At 30.1% G+C, this 15,395-nt stretch overlaps 2 protein-coding genes across 3 annotated transcripts in view; one reads left to right on the forward strand and one right to left on the reverse strand.

Moving 5' to 3' along the window:
- Positions 1–163: 163 nt before the first annotated feature.
- Positions 164–3,212, reverse strand: LOC126846465 (general transcription factor IIH subunit 1). Of its 2 annotated transcripts, none has more exons than XM_050585881.1 (3): positions 2,924–3,212; positions 2,562–2,844; positions 164–1,959 (listed from the first exon to the last, which is right to left on the reverse strand). In XM_050585881.1, exons 2-3 carry the CDS (start codon positions 2,807–2,809, stop codon positions 543–545), a joined length of 1,665 nt encoding a protein of 554 aa, XP_050441838.1. In that variant the 5' UTR covers positions 2,810–2,844; positions 2,924–3,212; the 3' UTR covers positions 164–542. The 2 variants fall into 2 exon arrangements, with proteins under 2 accessions (XP_050441838.1, XP_050441837.1); XM_050585880.1 differs by having other exon boundaries at positions 2,903–3,211.
- A 2,245-nt stretch (positions 3,213–5,457) lies between these two features.
- The window catches only part of LOC126846124 (small G protein signaling modulator 1-like), a 28,318-nt gene continuing 18,380 nt past the window's right edge, over positions 5,458–15,395 (forward strand). The window contains exons 1-4 of the mRNA XM_050585298.1: positions 5,458–5,863; positions 5,952–5,995; positions 11,516–11,591; positions 13,434–13,596. Coding sequence (XP_050441255.1) covers positions 5,833–5,863; positions 5,952–5,995; positions 11,516–11,591; positions 13,434–13,596 — 314 coding nt within the window. The 5' untranslated portion in view covers positions 5,458–5,832. The remainder of the gene's footprint in view (positions 5,864–5,951; positions 5,996–11,515; positions 11,592–13,433; positions 13,597–15,395) is intronic.

Consider the following 15,395-nt stretch of genomic DNA (forward strand, 5'->3'; position numbering starts at 1 on the left):
TTTATTCCAAAGATTTTTTATTCAAGGTATTCATAGTCAAAATGTATACTACTAGTTAACATTTATAACATGATATTATCGAGACAGTAAGTTATTATACCAATCAACAAGTGGATTTAACTAGTAAGATCACATCGCTACTTTCAAAAAATCAAAAGCTATGTAAAGTATATAAAGTATATAGATATAATTTATTGGTAGAACAAATGGTAGCACTAAATTTCAAACTTAGTCGATAAATTAACAATTTATATTTTACATAAAGTAATATAGACATTTAGAGTGAATAAAAAGTGACAGGTTCTGTTTTTCAAATTATTATTTATAAAGTTGATGCACAATATAAACCGATATTTTAAATACCCTATTTTTAGACCACCACCCCATAAAACTAGGGTGCCAGCTAAAGGAGAGTTATGACAGGTTGTGTTTATAGTTTTCAAGGTTGAAAATTTTACAACAATTTTGCCATATTAACATTTGTATAATCTCTCTTGACCCACACACTAAAATTATAAATATAAAAATGTTAAAACTACACGTCAAAAAATATTAGGAATTTTCCGTCTCGAATGCCACATGGAAAATTTATTATAGGCAGTGTGCAGCATTAAATTCAAATGGTTGGTCAGCTGGTTAAGTTGCCCGTGATTGATAATGATTTGATCTTCAAACGGCTTAATTTTAGCATTTTGAAATTTATGTAAAGATTCGTGAGTTTTCACTAACTTCTCTTCTAACGCAGGAGTAGTTACTGGAAAGCACGACCAAAAATGTCGTAAAAGTTCCCCGAGAGATATATACAGTTGGCGTAAATCTTTCTCTACCGTGGCCGGAACTAATTGTGCTAACGATGCAGACTCGTCGCTAATCCCTTTCATTAGACTTCCACCGGGCGTGAGCAAGCCGAGTGTATTAACAGCAGCACTCGGTTCTATTACTTGGTTCGTAATGGTTTTACTCCATTCGTAGACGTCATATATTATATTCTTTTGCACGTCTCTTGCTTTTGAGAGTTTGGCAGTGACATTATCATTTTTTTGTTCTCTAGTTAAACAGTTTACATAGCTTTCCACCCGAGACAATTTCAATCTTTTTTGATTAACATCGTCTGTATTTACTTCTGGGTTTAAATCGTCAAAACATATTTTATCTTTAATTTTCAATCTCTTCAAAGAATTTTCCGGCACACCATTTACATGTGAAGAATTTTGGGAGACTTTTAAATCATTCGAATTCGATATTGAACTAGAATTCGATTTTTCGCAAGTCTTGAGGACCATCATAGAGTGTTGGTTAAATCGTTTAATGATATTGTCATGAACAAGGTTGGCCATGGAAGAAGGTTTTTCTTCCGACACAGAATTAACATTTTCTTCAGATCCATCATCTTCGATTAACCCTACATAACAGTCGACACCGTTTTGTGATAAATCTTTGATTTCATTTTTGAATAAGTTGTCGTCCAACTTGGCACAATCGTTGAATAAATCTTTAGTCGTCCCCGAAGTAATGCGATCTTTATGAAAATAATGTGACTCTAGGAACTTTTGCCAAAATTCAGACTCGGTTAGCTGGTGTGGAACGTGTTCAATATGCTTTTGACGCACGGCTGGATAAGTTTTAAAAATACATTGGATTGTATCATTTGATAAATTGAATTTTTTCGTGCCGTCACTTTTTACAGTGACATTAGTAAGAAAATTGTTTGGTACACCCGTTTTTTGAGTTATAGCTTTAGATTGTGTAGCTAAATGGTAAGGAACATGATGTGACCAAAATTCTTCAGACGTTATAACATGTGTGATGACTAGATCTTGATACAATTGGTATAGCATACGATTATCGCTAAGAATTCTGTTTTTTTCTCCAAATTCTTTATTAGCTTGTTTTTGATATTTCGGCAGCAGCTTAAGGATTAAATCTTTAACTCGATTTCGGTCTCTCATCGCTTCACTCCTATTAAAATAAAAATGTAAAATCAAATTTGATTAATTGGTGTCGTTGTAAATATATGTTTTAACTCTACATAGATGAACACAGATTTTATTTTTATCTAAAATATGAGAATACATAACTATATTAAATATAGTTGGGACAGAAAAGGTATTTTCTGTGAGAAAAAATCTACTAATAATGAAAAAGAAATGTTTACTATTTACAGATAATTAATAGGGTGTAGAAGTATTAGATTAAATTATACAATTATACAATATAAAGTATGGAAAAATTAAATTGCAAATTTGTTAAAAAAAACCTTTGAAAAATTAAATAGCAACAAAAATTAAGGCAAAGATATAGGCTGAAACAACTAATAAATGTTAAAACGTAAATTTTAAAACAAGAAGAAAAATATGATTACAAACTTATAGAAGAGTATTCAGTATAGTTATAACTGTTATACATATTTTAAACAATAATTGTATATTGTATTTAATATGGGTGAATTACTATTATTTTTCTATCAAATTTTATAATTGATGAATAGTTTCAGTTTTGCCAAAAATAAAATAAAAAATCTGGGTAGAAAGTATATGATAGATAATTTAAAATGTAGGTACCTTTCAGGATTTGTAAATTGAAATAACGATATAGTCTCATCGTGAAATACTAATTGTAATTGAACTTTGTTCTTGAATTCTGAAGATATTTTTTGCATTTTAATATCTCTGTAATGGTGGCTGATAGCAACTGTATCACTGGAGTTTAGAATAAACGCAACATGCTGGCTCATTACATATAATGTTCCATCTCCTTTCTTGTGACGTACCGGTCCTACTTGGAGAAGTACATCTTCAGACGACGTCATCTTACGTCGAAAAAATTGGTCGTTTTGTAAAATCCCTAAATGAAGAACAGTTTTATCAACAATAATGTTAACAGCACGTTTATTCCAACTCACCTTTGTAAGTGTTAAACGTACCCGACAGAGGTTTGAGCGTTTGTAATTATTATTCAAGCATATTTGTAAAAAAAATATAATGTGAATCGGCAATAATAGCGGCAAAATGGCAGCATTAATAAGGGAATAATTTACATTCGAATATAGATATAGTGCAAATATACTTGAAATTGTTTTAAAACTAATTAATAATATTCATAAATGTTTGAAATTCGTACAAATCATCGGTACGTGTATTCATTATAATGTTCTATTATCTAGTAAATAAACGCTAAGGCGACCAAGTATTATTCAAACAATAATAACAAAAAAAAAAATTGAAAAACATAATATTGAAACATATAAAACCAACCTCAAAAAAATGGGTTACGGCACTTTCGAAGGAGAACAACATTGACAGTGTTGCCGTATTAACAGTTTAATATTATGATAACACAATATTATTGTTGATTTGCAGAATAATATTGCAAAACCGCGGACGGTTTAACAGATGTTATAGCTGATATCCATTGGATATCGTGTGTACATAATATAAAATCGACCGTATTTTCATAAATACTAAAAGTCCAAATTTTCAATATTTTAAACGGCGGTTAGTAACCGAAGAGCGAGAGCTTTGAGCAGAAAGTATCGTACCAGCTGATAGGCGATTATTATAAACACAACCCTATAGAAAATCATCTTGGGCCGTGATTATAAAATAACGCCACTATTACAAGAAATCTGAAATAACATGATAATATATATTTATCGGAGACCGGAGTCCGGATTTGATTTGGAAACAACAATGTTATTGTGTATTGACTGATATAAGTGAGCAGAGACGACATAGAGTTTAGACTCAGACAGTTTGATTAAAATCATAGATATCTGATATAGCATAGGGTAACCAGATGTGTCTCAATATAAAAAAAGGAAATTTCTATACAGTTTCGAGTCGTATAATATTTATTATCGGTATTATAATTATATTGGTTATACCGTATACGTACTATGTAAAAACCAATTTTTTTTTATTAAAAAATATCACAAATGCGATACACATTTTTTAAAAATTTTGTAATGATAGATTTAAAACAAATAATAAGATAAAAGTATTAAAATATAAGAGTATTTCAAAAACGATAGTCTTACATTTTTGCAGTTGTAAATGCTTTCGGTTTTTATGTTTTCCAAGCTGTTATGAAAAATACTCGTCAAAAATGACTAAAAAAAAAAACTTGAACTAGAAAAACTTGTTCAGTAGTCAATTTTAAAAAAAAGTTCAATGATGCTTTAGGTGTTTGATTTTGCAATAAAATATATATACCTCTCTGGAATTCATTTTATCGTTGGCCATAAAAGTACTTTTATTATGGTTTCACGGTTATATTTGATCATAGTACAATATCATTTTTGAACACCACAACAATATTATGATTAACTCGTCTTATATTCTTATCACCACTTGTATAAATTATTTTTAAGAAAACCCGAATGATAATTTTGAATTTTCATAAACTATTGTACAGCAATAAAAACAGTGTCGGGTTTAAGGGGGTGGCTAAGGGGGCAGTAGCCCTCCAAGGGGGGGCTTGGGACTAATCTATTTATTTTCGAAGGCAAGTATTATGATATATCAATAATAATTATTATAAAATATCATCATTGAAGAATATGGTTATTTAATATTTATGGATATTTGAATATTTAGGTTTCAAGCTATTTTTTTATTGTTGGATTTAAAATACAGCTAGGTAAATTCTTGAACCTCAATTAGGCCTCCCCTTGGTGAGTGATAAAACCCGCCCCTGAATAAAAAATAGGTACATAATTTACGGATAGTGCGAAGCCAGAGTTATTGTTATCGTATAGGTATATTTCCCTGACATTAATTGGCAGCTGAATCTAAGACCAGTATGGACTCCGATGTCGAAAATCGCGGCTCATAAGTCATAGTCCACAGACCCAATAATAATATTTAATATCTTTTCTACGCATAGACCCGCCCCCCCCCCCCAATACGAATATTCGAATTATTCTTATTGGGTGAATGCCGCCGGAGCAGCTGTTCGGTGTTATACATAGACCTATAAAGAAACCCATAGACATAGATATATATAATAAACTAGATCGCTAACTGTACATGCCACCAATAGAGAAGATTGAAGCAGCCGCTTTCCGCCATTTCGGTGGGAATTAGAACCTTATCACGTGAGAATAATATATGTTTATAACAATCACATATATATATATATAATATTGATAGAATAATATATACAGATAGATATTATATGCATTGATGACACACATAAATCCCACCAGGATGGCGGACCGTCGGCTTCAATTCTTATCGCTAGTTAGCAATCTAATTTATTATATGATAATTTTTTTTCTTCCATGATTCTCGCAACTTACCCCTCCTACCCGCCGCGGCGGTACGTGTAGAATGATAACGCGCGATAAAGAGGCGGGCGGGCGGGCGAGCCGCGGTTTTCATGTCTGTCGTGGGTTATCAGCGGGCCGTAGGACATAAATTATGGTACGAGCAGCGCCGCGGTAGCGTTCGGTAGACATTATAAATTCAGTAGTGTAAATACGTCGGCGGTGTTGGTCTTGTCGCGCGCCTTGTGGTTGGCCCGCGAGATCGGCGTTCGATGAAAATCGATACGAATATTATTTCGTTTCTCTTCAACGTCGGGAAAAAAAACCATTGCTGATTGCCCGAACGACTCGACCATGGTTTGCAGATAGCCCATTTAACTACTGTGCGTACACAAATCTTGCACACCGCTGTTTGTAATGTGTGGTGTGGCAATTTCCCCTGTTATTTACGACGCTCGTCGGCGGCGGACGTGTCGATATTCTTTGACGGTAACGCGATGAACGGCCCGTAGTCTTCGCATTGGGTTGCTGGTTGAACATAGAAACTCACGCAAACGCTGAATACTATGCACTACATCACGATGGACACGAACACGAGTATGTAAAATTATTTTGGGTTACTATTTACTTCCGAACTTCCGCACACTATTACTAACATATGGGAACGGTTTTGACTGTTTTTCAGGTAAAAAATTCAAAGAACAACTCATCAAAAACGTGAAAAAAGAGGTAAGCCAACGTTTTAGTATAATTTTAACGACCGTATAATCAACGCGATATTTAGAGAGAGAAAAAAAACAGTGGGTAGTTTAGGGTTAAGTTGTGGCTATAACCACTTAAAAAGCTTCTTGAATGACGGAATGCTCTTACGTTAAGGTCCCACACTTACACCGATAAGGGTATTTACTTAAACGGTGTGGTGTTTCATAATAAATATTGGGTCTGTATAATCGTCCCATGATGTCCAGGGCGGGTGAAATTAAAGGGCACTAGACAATCCTGAGTAAAATTCTATATTTTTTTTTCAAATAAATATTACAACTTAGCGATTATTAAAGATGTCGGCTAAAAAATAAACACGTATACCTCCTCCTACTGATAAATTACCAATTGTTACAAAGCTGCGAAAACAGTTGCACAAAATAAATGCGCTGAATATGGAATAACCAGAGCCAAAGTTCGAGGTGAATGTATGAAGTAGTGTCTCGAGAAGCAAACGAATTAACGAATTGTTAATCTATAGTTATTATAAACGTCCTACTGGGATGTAAAAAAATACCTAAAATTTTGAAAAATAGATTTAAATTGTTTTATATATAACAATTTAAATTCTTATCTTCAATAGCACAATACAATATCAAGTTACAAATTGCTAAGCTTAATTCTATTTTTCAAAATATATATATTTATTGAAACTATATTGCCAATAATTGTTACAAACGCTTTCATTCTAACCATCTGAACTTTTTTTTAAATTAATGCCAACAAAACAAAATGTCGTAAACCTTTTCAATTGGAAATGATGAGAGTGAACCCTCTGTAATATAAATATACTCAATTTTCATGTCATTATTGTAATAGTTTATACCACGAGGGTTGTATAGTGCGTAACTTGATAAATGCGGGTTATACTTAAACGTGTGATATTTTTGGGTGAAGGTCACGTCTTAACCCTCTTCACATCTTGTCTCTAGTCTCATCCCGTTAATCAATTTTCGCGGAAATTCCAAATAACGTGACGCGAAACGTTTTAATCAATAAATTACGTTGAACGTTTTCTCATTACTCGAAACCTACATATCTATATATAATGGGTTGGGACTTTCAAAGAACAGATATGGAAAAAAAATCTATAGATATAAGAAACTATTTTTAAGCCTATGAAAAAATGCAATATTAACAAAAAAAAAGCCAGTACAGTGGGGTCGGGGCATCGTGGGAACGGAGAGGTCACAGGTCTACAGATTTTATTATAACTGAAAGTGATAAAATCACTTTTAAATAAACGCTTCGGTGCCAATATGTGGATAGTATGTTCAAACTAGTTATAGTGGTTTAGAAGATATCGCGGGACCAGCAATAATGTACTTAAAATTCAATATTTAGTCTTGTGCAGGGTGGATACGATAAGGGTGATCGACTGTCTATAAAAATGTACTGTCATAGTTACCCATGTATCGTAATTAACAATATAATGAAAATATTTTCATTACCTGTTGACTGTTGATTCACACACACATAGCAAACTAGAAACTGACTACGGCCTAAGTGTAAATTAACCCTATTTTTGGGGTTTTTCCTTGATAAAAAAAAATTTGACTACAGATTTTTGATAAAATTGTATATGTTATAGTTCCATTTTAGATCTTCCTTTGGTCTAATTTTCAGATGTAAATCTCTAAAACTTTGCTTGAAACAGTGAAATAAAGAAAAAAATTCTATCCCTTCTAAGAGAAAGGGTTTATGATAAATTTTTTGGTTTGTTAATGTTTATCGATAGTGCTATGTTTGAAAAACAATTCATATAAATTTGGAACATTTTCGACTATTTTTTAAAAAGTTATAGAGCATCGTAGTTTTAAGTTGAAAAATTTGTAAAATTTGTTGGTGTTTTTCTCGATTTTGGTGGGGAAGGGGTGATTTTTTTTCATTTTTGGCCTGTTAAGTACTTTCCAGGTATGATTTCTGATATCGTGGGTCCGGACACAAAAATAAAAAATAAAAATAAATAAAAACACATCATTGTAAAAACAATACCTTCTCAGCTCCTCATCGAAGCTAAAATACGATATCAAAAAAAAAAAAAAGTGTTTAAAAATAATATTGTACAAGATGAAATCCGATTGAAGAAATTCGAAATAATGTTTATTATTAGACGCTTTTGAATTTTATGATTTTTCTTATTAATTATGACTTTTCAATAACTTTTTTAGCGAATACTATTAATTTCGATCGTATCTACAAAAAACTGTATCTAAAACGAGTATTAACAAGACTAACATTATACCTACCATTTTTCGGTCCCATCCCTATCACACATCAAATAATTGATTTCCAAGTGTATAACATACTTTTCAATTAAACTAAGTATTCGATTTATAATTTAGAAACAATTGTTCGTGAAAGAAACCATAGGTTTGTATTTTGACTAAACTATAACATTTAAGTATGTATTACATATTGAAGTATCTGGATTATTTGTTTACTTTCAGTAGAAATTCCACATTTACACATGGTTTTTGCACGTGAGGTATAGGACTAGGGTGGCCGACCCCATGTAGATGGGAGTTTAAGGCGAAGATATAGAAGAAGAAAAATTAGCATTTTATAAAATGCTAAAAGTTTACGTATCAAAAAAAAAATATTAAACTCTTTTGAATTATGAACACTTTTTATAGTTTTTACTTTTTCACTTAGTTTTGGGTTTGAAATTATTGTTAATTATTATTTTATTTAGTACTTTATAAAACAAAGCGTTTCGCGTGAACACTTTTTTAGTTTTAGGCATATTTGTATAATATAATGTATATTTGTATTTGAACAACTGAATCACGCGTTGTACAACTGTTAATAAAATTAATAAAAGGGTAGAAAGGTCACATCCATACTGCTCTACATAATAATATTATTATATATTTTAGTTTCTGAGTACGTGTAGGTACAGTACTGTGAATAAATATTTCAACATTAATTGAAAGCTGATTATTAATAATTTACCTATAATTGCAACTTCGTTTTTGTACTTAATGTTATTTTAATTTTAGGGTGTAGGGCTAAAGCTATTTAGCTTCTTTGGAATTGTATGCTAAAACCTGCTACAGGGTGACCACGAAAACCCTTTACATTTAAAAAAAGGCAAAATAATATTCATTTTTCAAAACAAATTTTTTTTTAACTTATGTAACATGTTTGTTGGTGTAGGTATGCCATTTATTTTACGGCAATTTTCGAGAGAAAAAAATGTATTTAACTTATGTAATATGTTTGTGGGTGTACGTCATTTACTTCAAGTAGCTAAAATGAGGTCAGGAAGGTGATGTCCGTCTTATGAGGCAAATAAATGGCATCACCCACAAACATTTTACACATGTTAAATAATTTTTTTTTTTTGAAAATTATATATTGTTTTGCCTTTTTTTAAATTTAAAGGGTTTTCCTAGTCACCCTGTATAAAACTGCTTGATATTTTTATACATTATAAATGTATAATATTACCTTGCCTTGTAAGCCATCTTATTAGGATTTGAGGACTAGGATGGCCAATTCCAAAAATAAGTACATAAACATAGTTAAAAGATAATGGTATTGGTATTAAGTTAACACATATTGGACTGAGTATTCGATGTTATTGAGAATTTTAGTACCAATGTAATATCTTATATCATAGAAACGTAGTTCGAGAAACTACTATTTGTTAACACATATTTTGGTTGACACATGCGAAATAATAATCAACGATACGAACTACTACAGCTGTTAGTAAAAAAATACTACGAGGTTCCAATATTTTTGGAAACATTTTCTTTATTTTGTTTTTTTTAGGTGTAGTTTTAGGGCTTATGGTCTGATAATTAGACTGGAGGTAGACGTAGAGTGGGGCTGTAGCATATCCAACTTTTTTTTAAAAATCTGTAGTCTAATGGTTTTTTTATAAAAGAAAAACCAAAAAAAATAGGAAAATTTGTACTTTGGTTATTCTAAATTTCTAAGTTGCTACGCGAGTTAATCAACAGGCATCCGAAAATATTTTCATTATATTGTTAATTACAATATAATAAGGGAAACGGTGACAATAAATTATTATAGACAGACCATCAACCCTAATAGTAACCAGTGTATGTGCTTGGAATATTGTGTTGAATCCTGGCCGTTGCGTACTCTGTACAGTCCATGACAATATGATTAATGCTCAGGGTGACATTTTAAGTCTATCAGTGGGGTTTTTGTTCCCTGTTCATTAACATTACTTTTGTCGATATTTATATTTCTCCCATTTAGAAGCGTTTATTTGAAAGCTATTTTATGGTACAGATAATCTATATAGGTTGTCCACCTTGTTATTTGGTAGTCTGCGATGATAACATGAAAGTACCTATAATTTATACTCAATATAACATACTTAAAATACTTTCATAATTACATTACTACCCATTTCGGATGTATTAAGAAAATGTAATTCATAATTTTGAAATTATTTACGACACTTAAATTCTGATTATATCGCATCTTTACAATGTAAATGAACACATAATTTTTACCCAAACGAGTAAAAATATACAATTGTTTCCGGGAAAAATTATGTATAGTCATTACTTAAAAGTTAAAATATTTTAAATCTAAGACAGTCTTATGTCTAAGGCGTTTAAGTTACAGATCGTTTTTATAATATTTTTTTTTTTTAAATGTAATAAAACAAATTACGTTTATCTTACTTACTACAGTCGCTTTTACGCTTTACTTCATCATCACCACAACCTTGATCTTATCAACTATTTCAATTTAAGCCATGTCTTTGTCAGTTTAATTAAAAACGCCTAAATTCATCTAAAATCCCTCAAAGTACCTTTTACGTCGGAGCTCATAACCATTTGTCTCGTGACGGCAAATTTAATTTGTGTGGGCGATGTTTCTTCAGAAGTTAATCTTGATCGTTGATAGACATTAAAACTTTAAGAAATATATTTATTGAACTTTACTCTATGTGAAATTTTACAATGGATTGATTATTTTATTTTAGAATATTTTTAGAATTTTCGAAAAAAAATACTGTTGTAAAAGCGATAACTGATGAAGAAAACTCTATCGATAAGAAACAGGGTTGTTAAAATTTGTATAGCGCACTATTTGTCCTAAGACAAGATAAATTGTAACAACAAATTTTTATTAGTGTATTTAAAAAATAACAGAATCAACAATGCTTATGATTTATCTAAAAAATTACATAAGAAATGTTTATGTAACTAATACTTTTGCCAACATTGGAATGTTTGCAGATCTAAAACTTAATGTTTATAAGGTATTGTGAATTAAGACATTAAATAACAATTCAAAAAGTTTATTAAATCAACATAAACCATAAGTATATAAAGTTCTATAAAATACTTTAAAAATTGTATTCAAATATTTCACAATATTGCCGCTGATTTTAAAATGTGTCATAAACTTTATAGACCATATTATTATCTTCATTTATTGTTCACATTGGTCATGATTTTGTAGTTGTATTTGTAACTTTTATTATTTTTTTAGGTTAAACAAATAATGGAAGAAGCAGTTACTCGAAAATTCGTGCACGAAGAAAGCGGTTCCATAACATCACTTTGTGGTACAGTATTAATTTTTATAAGTATAATTTTATTTTAAGCAAAATAAATACATTTTTAAGGTGGAAGCCTATAATCTGTATTACTACACCCCTTTCTAGTAACTAAAAAATCGCGCTAGGACCCTTCCAAATACATATTATTATATTTAAAAGTAAACTTTTAAGTTACTTTACTAAAGTTTTTTTTCCATCTCTTCTTATCTGACCTATTGTGTTTGCATTGGTTCTCAAAACCCTCGTGGCTGTGACAGTTCTTATGCCATTTTTTACTGGGGTACAAAAATGTGTAAAATTTTAGAGGTAAAAGTGAATGTGCTACAGCCTACATAATAAAAGTTTGTGGAAAAGTAGTAGATACAACTTCTGAAAAGTGTAAGAGGAGTATAAATTGGAGAAATTATTTAGACTTATAATAAGAAGACAATCGAACCAATATTTTATACTAGGCAATAGATTAAAAAATATAGGGACAAAAAAGAAACATCGAAGCTAAAGTTTGGTTTTTATAGAATTGATAAAAATGTAAGACAGGGTGCCAAAACAGATATTGTGGGTATAAAATCCAGAAAATGCAAGGTACCCAGTAGAATTATTAGGTCAATTAGCCGGGTCATATTTTGCTACTGTCATGGCAATTTTACATTCATGTAAGAATGATTTTTTTTTTAGAAGAAAAAGAAAAGTATTAATATTTTTAATAAAAATGTATACATCGATCTCATTTAATTAGTATTCGTTGAAGTTAAGTAATTCTAATGAAATTCCAGTAAGCTGTGCTAAATATCATAAACTCCGATATAAATCCAACGATAAATTTATAAATTACTGTAAACTCTTATATCGTAAACTTAATAATATTATTACTGTTTATTTTTATACCGTAATTTAAAAGTATTTGGGATATGTTGAGAAATAACAAAAAAAAAAAAACAAAGTATTTTGTTTGGGACTAATGACCTCTGAAAGATGCGGGTATGAATATGTGTTTGCAAGGCATGGTTGTATGTATATTATAACATAATATTATTTCTAGTATTAATTTTGAGCTCAGTCCAGTAATTGTGTTGATGATATTTTATATTTTATAATGAAAACAAAAATAGAATTCCCAAAAATTGTTTTGCTCCGATTCAATCCTTGTTCATGCAATGAATGGTTTAAAGTTGTCCATTTGAAAAAATATAAATAAATTTTACACGGTTTTTACCTAAGACACAAAAAATACAAATTTTATGCGAATTGCTTGGTTACTTCTCACGCTTTGAATACATTATGAAAAACAATTTTTGCTTGAATACAACTTCCTTCAATATAATATTAGGCGGGTTAATCTTTCTAAGTTTGTAAAAAAACGTTAAGGGTATTTCCCTGCGTATAACTCTAACAGAAACTAGGCGTGTATCGATTAAGTTTTTTTAGGTGAAAATTACTGATTACTATTGTTTAATATGATGATAATTATCAATAAAACATGCGTTTGCGATGAATTATTTGATGGAAAATGGATTACACAATAGCAAATAAATTCGACCAAAAATAAACTTCGCTTGTAGTTGAACACCATTTAAATTACATGTGTTATCAAATTTTAAATGATTCTTTCATACTTGTGCTTAAAATGTAAATTGGTTTTTGCATTTAGATAATATACATGTAGCGACCAAATGGACTTGGGGCTGTGGTGGGGTTTTTAATTTACCGAGGTTGAATTTATACCGACGCTCGACCGTGCATGACAACACTTCCGCCTTTTCTATAACTTGGCCACGCTGTCCCCTTGTGCTTAAAAATGCAAATAAATCGTATAACCTAATACTATATTATATTTTTTTATTATTCTAGCTGCTGTCGAAGCCTGTTTATCTCAAGGATTACGACGAAGAGCTTTAGGTTTGTTTAAGACAAGTTCAACAACCGCATTATTGCATAAGATGGCAAAAAATTTTGAACCGGCCACAATTATCAGCCGCAAAGTTCAAGAAATGGAAAATGCTGACCCGAACAGGTTTATATTAAGATTAAGTTTTATTTGTATGAGCTTCGGTTAAAGTTAGAGCGTTTACGCTGCGTCAAGTAAAAAAATTATTTATTTGATTTGTTCCGAGTTCTAAGTGTAATTTTCTATAATATGATAATATCATAGAAAATAGAAAATATATGAAAAAAATCGTTATTTACTCGTTTGAACTTTGCTTTAAAAATCAAAGTAGCAATTTTACCTAAAGTTATCTTATGTATTTTAAAACGAATTATTCACAAAAAAGTATTACTCTAAGATTTAAAATTTTATGTTTAATACATTTTTCGAACTTATCCCAAAGTGTATTCTTCTTGTGCTTTATAAATGTTAAGTCTTTACTCGTTAAAAAGTTTTCAAAATCCCGATAGAAACATTAACCAAACTTTATTTTTTAGTGTGCAAATTTTCTTAAAGCTGGGACTTAACTTAATGAAACGCATTCAGAATTATACATTTTTATAATTAAGTGTACCTAAGAATTTAAAAAAATGGCTTTAGTTTTGAGCATATGAGTTGTGGTGATTTTTTTGGGAAACTTCTTGAACTTCATTATCACGTTTCAATTATTCAATGATCTCTCCCTGGTCTAATAAGCGAAGTTTAAACGAGTAAACAACAATTCTGCATACTTTGTATACTTATTCTATTAGAAGATGATACTGAGCACCTAAGAATAAAAACCGTACTACACAATGTAATGAGCTATTAAGTTGAATAAGTTATAAATTCATACATATACATTTGATATGATATTCATTTTCGAGGACTAAAAATATACAAAAATTGATGAAACAAAAAAAATTTAAATAATTCAGTTTTATTGATATTTGCGAATTTTACAATTTTGTAGTCTCATTGCATCAAATTTTTGAGATTGCTATAACTTATAAAGTTCAACATGTTACTAAAATATTTTTTATTCTTTACATTTATCATTAAATCTGATTTTATCTATCGTCCATTTGGCGAAGCTCGTCCTAACTGGATGTCCATAAAACAAAATTCACCCGTATTCAATAATTTTGACAAAGTATAAAATACATAATTAAATATGAGAAATCTTACAAATTGAGTAGTACGAGTATATCAAATTATTAACACCGGAGTTTACATAATTAACAATGAATTTATATATATTTAATTTATTAGTTTGTAGCTTTTATATCAATAAAAAAGAAATGTTTTTTACTACTGGTGGAATAAATTCTGATAAATAGACTATATTTAATATAAATTACGATAAGTAAGTAAGTAGTGATGTAATTTGTTTTAATAATTATAATTTTCAGGCTATAGCGCGTAGTTATATGTAGTATAATATATTCATCGATTCTATTAGTTCAATTTTAGGCTATTTAGTGACCATTTAATCATGAATTTAATGTTATTTGTTATTGGCTATAATTTTGAATTATTGATATCTATGTATATTACAAGGCGTACATCTGGAGCTTTTTTATTATGTAAGGGTTCAATATTTTTTTATTAAAATAATTAAAACAAGAAAAAGTTGATTTGAAAAAAATTAAGATTCGAATAAATATAACAGTATTGTTATATTCATGTTCTAGGCTCTAGTACATATAATAAAAGATCTTTCTGAGTTATGAGAAATATACAAAATTAGCGCTGCACCCCATCGTCTTAAAACATTTTATTAATACTTAGATTTTTTTTTTTACAGATTAAGTATAATTTTTATATTGCATTTGTAGCTTTTAAACACGATAGCAGAGGGTGAGTGGCCACAGAGTTATTTCCAGTATGAGTATGCTGTTTTTCAG

This window comes from Adelges cooleyi, unplaced genomic scaffold, assembly GCF_023614345.1.
Source record: "Adelges cooleyi isolate 19-005CV unplaced genomic scaffold, UGA_ACOO_1.1 ACOO_flye_CR_arks_rails_tigmint_CR_PRNA_9, whole genome shotgun sequence".
Classification (NCBI taxonomy): Eukaryota; Metazoa; Arthropoda; class Insecta; order Hemiptera; family Adelgidae; genus Adelges; species Adelges cooleyi.